At 48.8% G+C, this 13,625-nt stretch overlaps 1 protein-coding gene across 1 annotated transcript in view; it reads right to left on the bottom strand.

The window, feature by feature from the left end:
- Positions 1–13,625, bottom strand: part of TRPM8 (transient receptor potential cation channel subfamily M member 8) — an 84,658-nt gene that overhangs the window by 18,935 nt on the left and 52,098 nt on the right. Inside the window, exons 18-21 of the mRNA XM_033111407.1 lie at positions 10,338–10,429; positions 8,949–9,090; positions 7,663–7,834; positions 5,372–5,549 (exon numbers count right to left, since the gene is read on the bottom strand). Coding sequence (XP_032967298.1) covers positions 5,372–5,549; positions 7,663–7,834; positions 8,949–9,090; positions 10,338–10,429 — 584 coding nt within the window. The remainder of the gene's footprint in view (positions 1–5,371; positions 5,550–7,662; positions 7,835–8,948; positions 9,091–10,337; positions 10,430–13,625) is intronic.

Raw genomic sequence — 13,625 nt, forward strand, 5'->3', positions numbered from 1 at the left:
CTGACCCTAAATGGACCTCACAGAGAAAGTCACCAACCCCAGGTCTAGAACGTATGTAGACCAGTGCCCAGAAAATATGGCTTCGCATTTGTATAACTGGCTATTTTGAAGAACTCCACCTCATATCACTGTTTCTCTTTGGCTTTCGGGATGACCCAGGCCCCCTTCCCATAAGGCAGCACCTTCCAGATTGTTCTTTCTCTCTCAAGTCAGTTCCAGACTCAGCCAGAGACATGAGGGTTTTCCAGAGAAGGCTGAAAATTGAGCACTGTTTCAAACTGCTTTGCTAAAACAATCTTTAGGTTCTGTAGACAGAGCTTTCCATTTGTGTAGAGGAGAGCTGAGTTCTGGCGCACACCCCCTCAGCAAATCCTCCGTCCGGAGCAGCTCAGAGAGCATCTCTGCCATGCACACAATCACCCACCCAACCCAGAGGGTTTTCAGTCTCCCTGCCCACCAGGGACCGTCTAGTGCCTTCCCTGAGACAAATGCTGCAGTGTCCCCTTTGACCCTCCATCTCCTGTGGTAGCTGTGCCCTCAGCTCCCCAGCTGGCGGGAGACTGGCGGTGATAACAGATCTCTGTCTCCCACAACCACGTGAGCACCCTGCTCGGAGCAGGAGACAAGGGGGAAGCAGGAGCCCCCCTCATTTCAGAAACTCGCTGACATTGACGATGTTACCAGGAGATAACAAATGTTCAGGATTCAGATAGCCTTGTACGTAAATGAAACCCAGCAGTACGCGAAAGGAATGATATGCCATGAGCAAAGAACAGAGGATGACTAAGTATTAAGAACATTTATATCATTTATCATTTCCATAATCCATCACAGATCAAAAGGAAAAAATATTGTTTTAATCATTGCTAGAAAGTCTTCTGGCAACATTCACCATCCATTTCTGGTAAGAAGAAGGAGAAGGAGTAGGGGAAGAGGTAGGGGAAAGAGAAAGAGAAGAAGAAAAGAGCTTAATAAATAAGAAATAGGAAGAACCTTCTATGACATGATAAAAAGAAAAGAGAAAAAAATTCAGGAAGGAGACTTGTTCTAAAATAAAAAAGCAAAACATTGATAATCTTCCTACATGGTTATTGAAAATGTGGTTATTGAAAAAAACAATGTTAGAAAAAATATTTCACTCTCAACGAACGGTTAGCAAAAATGTAACAAAACACTTTCCAGATCCACATGAATAAAACCATAAAACTTCATTGAGAAACTATACCTATTTGAATAAATCGAGAATCACACCATTTTTTCTGGATGGTGAAATATCGGTGTTTTTAAAATGTCAGCTTCTCCGAAATGATTCTACAAAGTTAACATCATCGCAGTAAAATTCATACTTTTTTTTTTTGAAAGAGAAAGAAAAAAGGATTTTAGAAGATGCCGCTTATGCTTCTCCATATGATTAAATATACAAGAAAAGCCAGGAAAGTTTGAATAAGAATAATGAGGGAGACTGGTACAACAGATGTTAAAATGATTTTTTTTTAAGCAGTAATTAGAGCCATTTGGTAGTAAAAACCAAAATAGAAAGATTGATTAACAGAATGAAAAGTCTGCAACAAATTCACAGAGAAGAAGTAGAGGGTAAAACAGTGGCCAAATTTTCGAATAAATCGAAACACGAGAAACTTGCCAGCTAGATTTCAATCAGGTAAACCCTTCCTCCAAGCATTTCTCAGATTTCCTGTGTTTTCCGTTGGCTATTCCGTCCCTGACAGGCCAGCAAGGTGCAGCCAGTCCCGCCCAGGACCCCAGGTGACCCTGACTTTCTGCGCCCTCACGTTGCCCTAGCGGGCACATTCACATCCCAGCTCCCTCTCATTCTGTAGCATCAGAAGCACGTGCAAACCCAGCAGTGAGAGGCAACCAGAGATTTAAATCACACTGATTTTTGAAGTGCTAACTCCATTTCGTATAGTGCTATTGGAGTAACTCCAGTAAGACTGTACATAGGTCTGTGTGAAGATCCATGAAAGCTCCCTTCACCTACAGGAAAATATCCAAATCTTGTAACAAGACGTAAAAGACCTTCGTACCCAAGCCCCCTGCCGCCCTGCTCCCCACTTGCCGTGTTCCCCACACTAGCTTCGCCTTCCCGGCCTTTCCCCCCGCTGGCCAGGCTCTGGGCTCCAGACACAGTGCCCTCCTCGCAAACGTCACCCCCACCACTGCTGCTGATCATAGCCCCACCCCCACTGCCTGTCACGATGAATAACTGCCCTCCCTGTGCACCAGTCCTTTGTAAGTCATAGCCTTTCAGGCTGCGTGTATGACATTGTATTGTGCTGTATTAGATTATCAATGCGTTTCCGTGCCGTATCCTCCTTTAACAGCAGACCTAACCTCCCTGCCTCCAACACCTCATTTGTAAATGATAAAAAGCCACACCTGCACAAAATGATTCATAATTAAATGAGGTCCCACTTATAAAGCACCTGGGTGTGGCTAGCACGGGACGGCGTCAATACATCTTAGCTCTTGCTATTATTACAATTACCTGCTCTCTTTTTCCTCTTGTCACCCCCATGTCAACAGCCCCCAGTAGCCTGTGTTAGTAGCACCCAAACCTTTAGTCTATACCAAGTGATTATTTTCTTTTTTCTACTTTTCTGCATATTCACAATAAACATACACTATTCCTATGATTAAGAAAGTATTTTGTTAGACATTATCCTACATCAGGGCATGTCTGACGAGGCCTTTTCAGAAGAAATGCAGGGGATGGATTTATCTTTAGGACAGGCGCCTGTCAGCGCCTTACCTCTGTGTTAAGATGACCCAGAGTCACTGATGGTGATGGATCATATGAATACAGAATTATCACAGGTGCTCACACCCACTTCCTTCCCCACTGAACACCATCTAGAGAACACTCCCACACGGCTTTAAAATCCTCACAGGTGCATTTATGTTACCGTTCATAAGGTTGCCACTGAGTACGATTAAGCTTTTACATGACCATTTTAATGTGACGCCAGACAGGTCACAGCCACGGGGCCGTCGGGCGCGGAGTAAGCCCAGAACGGCTGTCCCGACCAGAAGAAACAGTGCTCTGAAAATTCAGCCCAAAGACCGCATGGGGACCACGCTAGAGGCACTCAGCTTCCCATCAGGTGTTAACAAAGAAAACCCAAGACTAGTCTAGGAGGCCCCCCAAGAAAAGGCATGTCCCCAAGTTGTCACACTTAGTGAATGGGGAGCCAGTGGGGTGCAGCGCAATGGCTGGGCCTCGTGGGGAAGAGACCTGCATTCGAGCCTCGAATGGACTCAGGCCAGCCTGACAGCATGTGGCCTGGCCAGGGCCGCAGACACTGAGATGCCGGACTTTCATGTCCCCACCCAGAAAATGAAAGACTGGTGCCAGCCCCTCAGGGCTCCAAATTCTACCATTTCGTGATTGTTATGCAGGTAAGGGATTACAGATGTATCACGGTCCTGGAGAATGGCTTTGGTGAACACCTCACACACAGCACACAGACTCGGGAAAGCTCTGAGTAGTCTCCTCTGGGCCTCACTGAGCTTTACTGAATTCCTGTAGCTCAGAGGTCATGGCAGTGGGAGCTGTCGGCCTGTTTAATTTCCGTAGAAATTATATTAGTGGGACTATGGACTTGTCAGTTTAAAATAGGACCTCAAACCGTCCCATCTCCCCCCCCACTCTTGCTTCAAATTTGGGAAGTTCTCCCTTCCCTGCCCGGACGTGAACACAGAATCACCCATTACTACCACCTCTCTCTGCAATCTCAGACATAGGGACTCTGGCTGCATGACATGGTAGAGCTTCCCGTGAGCCACACGGGCTTCTGGACTCCTGAGTCCTCCCTGGCCAGCAGTTCCCTGGACAGTGCCAGGGAAGGGCTGCGGTCCCCCTTTAAGTCCATGTGGGACCAATGGCCGCGTGGTCTTTGTGGTTCGGGCACCTGGCACAGAGCAATTGTTATCCATCTGTGCAATGACTCCCTTGCTGGCCTGTTATTCACCATTGAAGCTTCTCAGTAAATAATAGACCTGGCAACTACGTGTCTAACTTTAACTGAGTAACAAACAAAACATGGGAAAGAACGTGTTCTTTTCATTCAACGAACAAACCCACAGGTGCCAGGTGCTGCGACAGGTACAGGCTCCATTCTTCAGAGCTTACTGTCTAGAAGGAGAGAAGGTCGTCACAGTGCAAGGGGCCCAAGGAGTCTCTCTGCGAAGTGGGGAGGGCATCAGGGACCACTCTGGCAAAGGAGGATGGTTGGTTCCTTAAAGGGCAAGCAAGAAATGGGACAGGAGCAAGTCGAGGTGAAACAGGTAATCCCTGAAAAATCGTCTGGCATGGCAGATCACCTGTGTAGGGACAGACACGTGGGTGCCTGCCCAGGACAAATGGCAGAGGTTAAACCTAAAGGTCTGTTCTGTTCAAAGGCCAGATCAAAGATGGCATCGGGGAGGTGGGCGTGGGGCTGGGGGAGCTGAGGAGCCTCAAACTTACCCTGAACGCTATGGGGAGATACGGAAACCCTTCCACCACTTTAAGCAGAGCAGTGACGTTTCAGAAACGTCATTGTGGCCCCAATGTAGCAGCTGGACTAGAGAAAGACTTCTCTGTACACAGAAAAACCAGACCGCCCCTCCCTGCTCAGGCAGGCCCCTGAGGGGTCCTGTCCCCAGAGGCAGGTACCCCACCCCCTACCCTCGGCCCCAGCTCAGGATTTCTCTTCCACCCCAGAGTTTCATAAATGATTTTTTAATTTGTATCTTGTTGCTAAATGCTGTCTGTCTGTCTGTGCCAGGACTCATGAACTGAAACTGACTTCCCACCTTACAGCAACAGCACAAAACTGAGGCGCTGCCACCCAATGAAAGTTCCACATGGGGCTCTTGGAAACCCTCCTAAGAAAGATGAAGGGGACATGGAAACCATGATTTTCAAAGTGTATTCGGAGGATCGCCAAAAGCAATACAAATATTTTAGCATCACCATCACATCCTCCCTCACCCGCACTAGACGTAAGCCCCAAAGGAGAGTTACTCTCCTGACTCTGAATTTGTCGTTAAACTGACATCTTCAAAGCAGCAACTGGGCACCCGCACCGCTGAATCCCACAGGAAACAGGAACCTTGGAGACGGAACGAACTGCATTGCAGCCTCCATTGTGCCCACATCACGGAGCTCACGGGAGGTGACTGAGTGGGGTTCTGGAAGGTGTGACAGGCACTGGTCTTTGGTAGCAAACCGACTTACAGCCCGGCTAACAGGGACGCACTGTATTCTGTGAGGCCCCGCCCCGTCCACACCACCAGGCCCCTGAGGGTGGGCACTGGCCGCGCTGTCCCCAGTTCCCCCGGCCCCGCCCGCAGACACCCGAGCACACACCCAAACATGGCGACCAGCAGGTTGACCAGCAGGATGTTGGTGGACAGCATGTAGATGCACACCAGGGGGATGGTGACCCACTCGGGGAAGCGGGGCAGGTTGTGCTCATCCAGCTCCACACACAGCGGCTTGGACTCGTTCCCGGTGAAGGTGCAATGGGCGAAGTCGTACGTGGTACCTGAGGACATAGACACCAAAAGGCAAAGTGAGGGCCCCTGGAGGGGGCCGTGCTGGGGCACCCCAGAGCGACACAGGACAAAGATCATGTGACGTGCTGAGCACCCTTGTAAGGCGCTTCGTCCAAACAAGGTGTACGCCTTGGAATCACACATTCACCTATCTACGCGGTGAGTGTTTACTGAGCAGCTAGTATGAGCCAGGTGCTTGACTAGGGTGGGAGATGAGAGGAAGGGCAAGGTAGACATGACCTTGACCCTCTGGGACCTGCAGCCTCTTTGCGTAGGCAGATAACCAACCACACAAGTTTAAAATTTCAGGCCGGGACAAGTGCTCAGAAAGACATGCACAGTGTAGACAGCGGGCTTAAACGGAGGCTGCTTTTCCAGAAACAGCTTCCCCACGGAGGATGGGTCTCTGAGCTGCCCACTGAGAACAAGCAGGAGCCAACTACGTAACTGTGGAGACGTGGGCACCCAGGGTATCCAGACAGGCCCTGTGGTCGGGGGCCGGAAACGTCTGTGGAAATGACGGAATGACACGTGCAGCGGCCAGACATGTCGATGTTTTTAAACTTTATACTAAAAACAATGGGTAGCCATGAGACTGCTTTAAGCAGAGGAAAGACACATCAGATTCTCTTTATTAAAAGATCGCTGTGGCTACAGCACAGATGGCAAGCAGCCAGAGGGACCATGTGGAGGTCACCACTAAGAGCCATGCAGGCAGGTGGGCGACCAGGATAGTGGGGGTTGGGGGGCATTGTGGGGGGATGGCGGTGGGGGTGGTCAAAAGTAGTTGGATTTCAAAGACATTTAGGAGACAAATCAACAAAACCAGCTGGTGAATTAGATACAAAAATGTGACACAGAGCCTTCTGATTTACACAACTGTGCGCGTGGTGGTGCCAGATCCCAGAATGGGCAGTGGGGGGGAGGGGCGGGTTGCTGGGAGGAAGTCTGAGTCTGGGGTGAGGATGCAGAGCTTTCGGTGATGTGCTGAGAAAGCTCTGAGAAGTTAGCGGGTATAAGCGCCTGGCCCTCCGAGAGTTGCTCTGGGCTAGGGACCCTTGTCTGAGCGTGTGCGTGAGGGGGTGCCGCTGGGGGCCAGTCCTGCAGGGAAGGTGGGGCTGCACCGGTTTTACTGCAGTGCAACAGAGAGACAGGGAAGTCACGGCCCTCCCCAGGGCGCCTCCATGGCTGACCAGGATTGGAACCCCGCTGCCACTTGCTCTTCGGGTTACCATGAGCTGCCTCCCAAAGGACGAAAAGCACCACGGGGAGGGTTGTCGTGAGGACAAATCACGCTCACTTGTGTAAAGGGGCGAGTACAGTGTGCAGACGGGGAATAATGACAACAAGGTGGCTTGCCATCACTGCATGGAAACAGAGCCATTTCTCAGGTCTTGGAAGAGACTGCTGCAGAAACGAGCCAGCAAGACTGCGCGAGGCCGTGAGGGTGATCGAGAAAAGCCCACGGAATGGAGAAATGCACCCAGCAGGGCAGGGAAAGCATCAGGATCCATTTTTGGGGGCAGGATAGGACCTGACAAGTCCAGGCTTTGTCAGCGTCATAAAGATACTTTAGACAGCTCGTTCAAAACACACCAGTTTGCACATGTCCCACGCTTTCCTGGGTGTGGGCAAATTCATGCCATCTATGCCCCCATTAGCCAGCCTCCAAAGAAGAGTTGGCAGCAGGCTGATGCTGGAAGTTTAAATCCCAGGTTCCAGTGCAAATTTTTCAATACTGTTCTTTTTAAAATAAATGGGTGCCCAGTTACAGAGGAGAGTACACCTCCCAACGCTCATTTCTAAACAAGTGAGGCTTGCGGCTCTCATTGCCACGTTGCTGTTGAAAAGCTGAGCAACACTATTTTTTAAAAGATTTACAAATTGCAGGCTGAAATGTCGGGTACAAGCTTGCACATAAAAATTCTGTTCAGGAGCAAAGAAAAGGTTTCAAGGGTTCGCGTTCACTGCCTGGTGGGGGCCCAACCCCAGCTGTGTGCTTCCAGGACGGCCCCTGAAGGTCAGAACGGGGAGCCCTGGAGGCTGGTTCTAGAAGCAACTGCCTCTTCCCTGCCGTCCCCACCTGGGCCAAGCCAGGCTCACCATCCACATCACTGGGCACCTGGCCAAACATGGCCAGGTAGGGCTCATAGATGACCGAGCGGAATATCCACCTCCAGCGATGCTCGTTTTGCCTCAGGATCCCTTGCCTGGCCACGCCAAAGGCCACCATCCACACAGCAAAGAGGAACAGGAAGAAGAACACATCGATCAGCTGTCAAGGGAGGACAACAGAACTGAGTCAGGATGGCGCCCCGGATGGCTAGTCTGCCATGGAGAGTTGACCATGGAGACAGCAGAGGTCCCAGGGCCCCGGGGAATCTAAGTCACGCAGCGTTTGCTCACCAATTTTAAAAAATGGCGATCATCACCTTTAGGTCTGGGGACATCCACTTTCCAGAATTAAAACTGACTGAGAGCATTTCTGCTTGCAGGTCTGCAAACCAGCTCAGCAACAGCTTTCTGAATGCGGGACCGGCCTGAGAGCAGACAAGGGACCTGGGAGCATCTTCTGCTTTTCTGTATCTCACGATGCTTCACACCCTTTGAATCCCTAAATTATTCCCTTAGTTATTTGTTTGTTTGTTTGTTTTTCTTTTTGGAGAAAAATAAAAGCTATCCTTATTAAACAAGAATGCACAGTTTAATTCATAAAAGAAATTTTTGCACACATAGCATGATTTCATGGTGACTTGATGCCTCAGATATGCTTTGAATTCAAACCGCAAACAAAGAACCTCAGGGTTGGAAAGGAACCTCCAGATGAGCTAATACAAATGCCCGTCTGACTTAAAGAAGCATGAGAGGTTCAGGTCATCTGGAAAACAAGCTTAGGAAAGTAACACGGTCAGTATGTATTTACCTCTCCGCTGCCTTACGAAACAGGTCTGCTCGTGCTCTCACTACGCCTATATTCCGTGGTCACAAGACCGCAGTGCCAACCCTCGCTGTGTGCTTCTAGCTCACTGCACGTATCCAGACAAACACAAGAACCCTCTTGGACCCAACTGTCCACGTCTATAACATGGGTCTAAACGTCCGTATCCTGCCTTTGCTCTTAGTGAATTGTTAAGACTCAAATGAAAGTGTAAAATCGAAACAGACATCTTTATGAGCAACCTGCTGAATCATGCGGCTTGCCCGTACCAGTCATCTCTTGTTAAATTTCAACCTGGGAGAGGCCCCTGATGAAAACACATCAAAGAAAGCAAACCTTACTGATTGTGAAATGCAACCATCACTCTATGGACAAAATCCTCCCATCAACAATGAAAGCAACTTGGGATATAGCAAGAAAATCGACAGCTACAAATATTCTTCATTCTTACCATCCTCTGCAACATGATAATCTTGGGTCCTAAATTTCTGCTTACAGTAAAAATGTGGATCAACCTTAGAGTGAATATAATGTAATCCAGGCAAAAAATGACTCGTCCGGAATACAGAGAGGTTTTATTAGACGGGTGGAGCCTATGGAAGGAAGGGGAACAGAATCTATGAGATATTGACAAGACAATTCAAAGTTTTGTTTTTCGAAAATAACCAAACGTGAAAAAACAACCGAGAGCCAGGGGAGTGAGAGTGAGTGGAAACAGGCGATGGTACCTCCCACCTATCAGTCACTGAAGACCAAAGTGGACTCCAGGAGAGGTGAGGATGTCACATTAAACAGTTTTCAGAGGTTCCCACCGCTTCCATTCTTCATCCTCAAATCCCACCGCCGGGACTCAGACACACCATTGCTCCCTTCCTTGCTCACGAGGCATCTGTAATGCTCCCAGTCCCCACCCCAGCCCAACCCCTGGGGACCTGACCCTGCCAGGTTTCCCCTAATGAAACGTCCCTCATGTGCACAAGATCATTTCATTAGCTAACCGCATGCCAATGTGTTAATTGCAAAAGCCATATGTGCTTTCCAACTGGAATGTTCCAGAAGCCCTGCCCAACCAGCTGTGATTCAAATGGTGGGCCCTTAACCCAAGCACAAAGGGAGGTTCCTGGAGGAGGAAATCCCTTGTAGAGTGAGCGCTCATTGTAGCCGCCGTGTTCTGGGTAGGTGTGAATGTGGATGGTCAGGCTTGTCTGCAAAGATACATCCCATGGGCTGCTCAAGCATAACCCTGACCTTCACCTTAAAGCTCTTTGGGGAAGGCAGGCCTGGAGAGACGTGGGCCTGGGCGGTGTGAGCCGTGGTGTGGGGCAGACCCTAATTTCTCTATCACGTGGATTACACGTGGCTTTTTGCCTTCAACTGTAATTCTGGATTGCTTTTTGTAATGTGATTGGTTTTCGACAAAGAAATATGCTTGTAACTGGGAGGGCGGGCTCCATAGCCAGCAATCAAGTTGAAGTGACGGGCATTTTAGAAGATCACATGGCCCAAGGTGAAAGTGCTGTGCGATACGTAACACGCTCATCATTCTCTACTCTCCTCAGTTCCTAATTCTCTCTCCCCAAGTTCTACGAGCACAGAGAGAAAACTCGGAAAGAACCCCTTTTCAATTACAGATGACCAGGTGGGTGGAAGAGAGGAAACGCAACTTCTCCCAACCGAGCTGTGTCTAGAAGCAGAGACAGCCGTCTTTTGTAATAATTTCTAATGGAATGGGCTGAACAGGCTTATCTTGGCTTTCATCGTCAAAGATCTTCCCTTTACCTTTCCTCCCTAAAGAATCTGAAACCACCGGAAACTGGGCAAAGGGGTGAGGGCTACTTACCGAAAGACGATTCCTGCGATGAAGTAAAAAAGGCCGAGCGTGTCCATAACGTTCCACAGGTCAGTGAAGTAATTCACCCCGTTCATGTACCACTGCGTCACAGAAAGGGAGAGAGGGCCCGTGAGCAGCTTGGAAACGTCACATGCTTCCTGGCTTTTCGTGTTCACACATTTTTTTTCTGGATCCTTTTGGAGCCAATGATGGGCCGAGGGAGCCCTAACACATGCCGCATACTGTGCCAGGGTTACTAGAAAGTAAGTTGCACGCTTGCTGTTCTGTTACTCATGTGTTGCTGACAAAGTCAACAAAAAGATGAGACTCATGCATCCTCACTGTGCTTGAAGGATGAACCCGCAGAGAATGGGTACAACCTGTCGGGGCAAATGTGGAATTCCCAGGCGACCATGTACAGTGGTGTAGGCTGTGCACTGCACAACTCTACAGGGTGTTACCCATATGTCATCATCATAGATTTGTGTATTTATTGTAAGAATTTCCTGATATGTAATAATAAAACATCTTGATAAAAAAGAACCTTGTTTTGTTTTGTTTTTATTTGCACAGGGTGCTACCTGTGGCACCTGTGAGGACAGATGTGGTCACAGAACTAAGTGACAGGAATAGTGTGTCTCCGTGCCCTTTCATCGTGATTTATATGCACTGGTTGTGATTTCTCGGAATAACGCGTGTCAGGACAACACTGAGATGAAGGGGAAAAGGATTATCCATTGGAACACTGCATCTGGCCAGCCTCTCTGCACTCCATGTGCTGGACTTGGGTGGTCCCAGCGTGGTCACCTAACCCTTCCTTCATCTCTCCATTCAAACATGTTTACTGAGATCCCACGAGGTGCCAAACCCCGGAGCCAGGCTCCTGGGACACAAAGACAGGGCATCTGGTGCAATGCTGAGTCTCAAGGAATCCACTGGCCCTTGGGAAGGACAGAATTTAAACTTGTTTAAAATGAAATGGGATAAGGGCTGAAAGGGAGGTAAGACCAAAGCCCCAGGGGTGATCAGATAAGAAGGACACCAGATTGTCTTGTGGAGGGCAGGCAAACAGTGTCATCAAAGGAACGTGGCACTTTTCAATCTTACTAAATAGACTCACCAATATGGCTGTGTCTGATATTCAGATATTATATTTCCTGTTTAGCAGCTGAAACTCAGGCCCAGAAAAAAAGAAAACTAAGGGATTTGCCCTAAGGCAGATGACCCGCAAGTGGTGGCCTCAGATTTCTTAAGCTCAGTTTCCTCTCCCCAATGTCACATTGCTTCTTTAGATGCCACAGAGGTCCCGCAATCATAGACCGGGAAGTGGTTCCAAAAGCATCATTGGTTTCTTGAGAAGTATTTCCTTGTATTTGTTTATGAATGCAAATAGCATTTATTAATATAATTTATATAAATGCAAATATCAACTTTCATGGACCAAGGGGGTAAGTGCATCAGGAAATCAAGCACCAAAGCGATATTCAAATCTCCCAGGTTTGACCATGTTTTACTGTGAGCTCAGAAATCAGGTTGGAATCCCTAACTGTCCATTTGGGTGGTCCTAGTGACTTGAGTTACCACTCACCATAAACTATTTGCAAGACAAGGGTGGTTGGGACAAGCCCCATCTGCTGCCTGCACCCCTTTTGAAACCCTGGTCTGGGGGCCCCAGCTCGGCTCCGTCTCTGCCCACGAAACCCTCAGAAGCCTGGCCTGCGTGATGGGAGAAACCCTAAGTAGATCAATCCTGGGTCTCCAAGGCACTGTTGCAGTAAGAAAACATTCCTGTTTATAATGAATAGAGGCCTCTTTTCTGAATGGAATGTCAGCTCTGAGCTACCTTCGTGAAGTACCGGGACCATATTTCATCTTATCTTTCAGGATTTGGGGGTTCAAAGGGCCTCAAGCTTGCACAGTGCTCTTCATGAAGAGATGGTGGAACTTATTTTAAATTTCAAACAAACATCCATAACCTATTTAGTGGACCCAAGAGTTATTGAATGACTATATTTGAGCTTATTGACTGCCTGGGTTAAAATTTCCAATTTAGCATCTTGACATCTGCCCCTAGTGGAAGGGGACATGGGGAGACACTGAAGAGCACGCTTTGTGACACCCACACACAATCTAAGACAGTAACATCCTGCTCGGTTTTGGTTTTCCTGACAAGCATGAATGAGGTTAATTGAGACTGCACCAGGCTGGCGGAACCGGTTGTTCGAGGAAACCAATCAGAGGATTGATTCCAAATGGAGGCGTCTGCAGACAAGAAGGAAAACAGCGACCCCGAGTGTCAGCTTCCTTGCATGACAAGAGTCCTGAAGGCTGTGCTGAGCAGACTGGCTCACAGACCACAGAATCAGAGCTGTCTTCAAAGCATAGAGCTGCCCTTGAACCTATGCGGCTAACCTGCAGTCCTGCTGAATTGAAACCGGCCCATTCAGAAGAAACTTTCAGAAAGAAAGAGAAGAAACCCTGTATGTCCTCATCACCACCCTCCGTATCAAACATCTCCCGTTATGAAGGTAGACAGGGGAGCTTGGACTTGGTCAGACTGTGTGGGCATCACTTCCTCCAGGCAGGCCCTGGGAATGACCTTGGCCTTACCCAGCCCCCTCCACAGCCCACTCCCCTCCCCAAGGTTCCTGCACCTGCCCACGGCTGCTCCCACTCAGCATCCCTGCTCGTGTCTCTCCCGGGCACCATTTCACACTACACCTGTCCAGGGCCCTTCTCCCAGCAAAACGCACATGCCTTGAGTCTCCTACCTGCATGGCCCAAATAAGTGACTGCATAGTTAAATGTTCATCCGATTTTGTCTGGAGGTGTGTGTGACTTAAGGACAAATTTCACTGTGGCAAGTCCTCTGGGCCAACCTCCTGGCAAACGTTATGACTCGCTCCTTCAGTGTCGCTCTGCTGTCCTGGAACGCTCCCAGAAATAACCCTGTCAATCGTCTCCAACTGGTAGAAAGCTCCACAGGACAGAGATATTTGTCTGTTGGTTCACTGCTGCATCCCCAGTGTCTAGAACAGTGCCTGGCCTATAGTAGGTGCTCAATAAATACTCACTGAAAGAAAGACTGCACAAATGAGGCATTTGGCTTAAACCAAGACGTGTCTCCCTGCATCTTCCACCCAGGCCAAGGCTAGCCCTCCAGGGCACCCCAGAATAAGTCCTCTCTCTAGACCTTATGGCTTCTTGAGATGCCCAGAGGAACCAAATAATGTTTGGACTTTCACAGCAGCTTCTGTGTCTCGATGCAACGGGGGAGGCAGGGTTGGGAACGGGATT

The sequence above is a fragment of the Rhinolophus ferrumequinum genome, chromosome 8 (genome assembly GCF_004115265.2).
Source record: "Rhinolophus ferrumequinum isolate MPI-CBG mRhiFer1 chromosome 8, mRhiFer1_v1.p, whole genome shotgun sequence".
Classification (NCBI taxonomy): Eukaryota; Metazoa; Chordata; class Mammalia; order Chiroptera; family Rhinolophidae; genus Rhinolophus; species Rhinolophus ferrumequinum.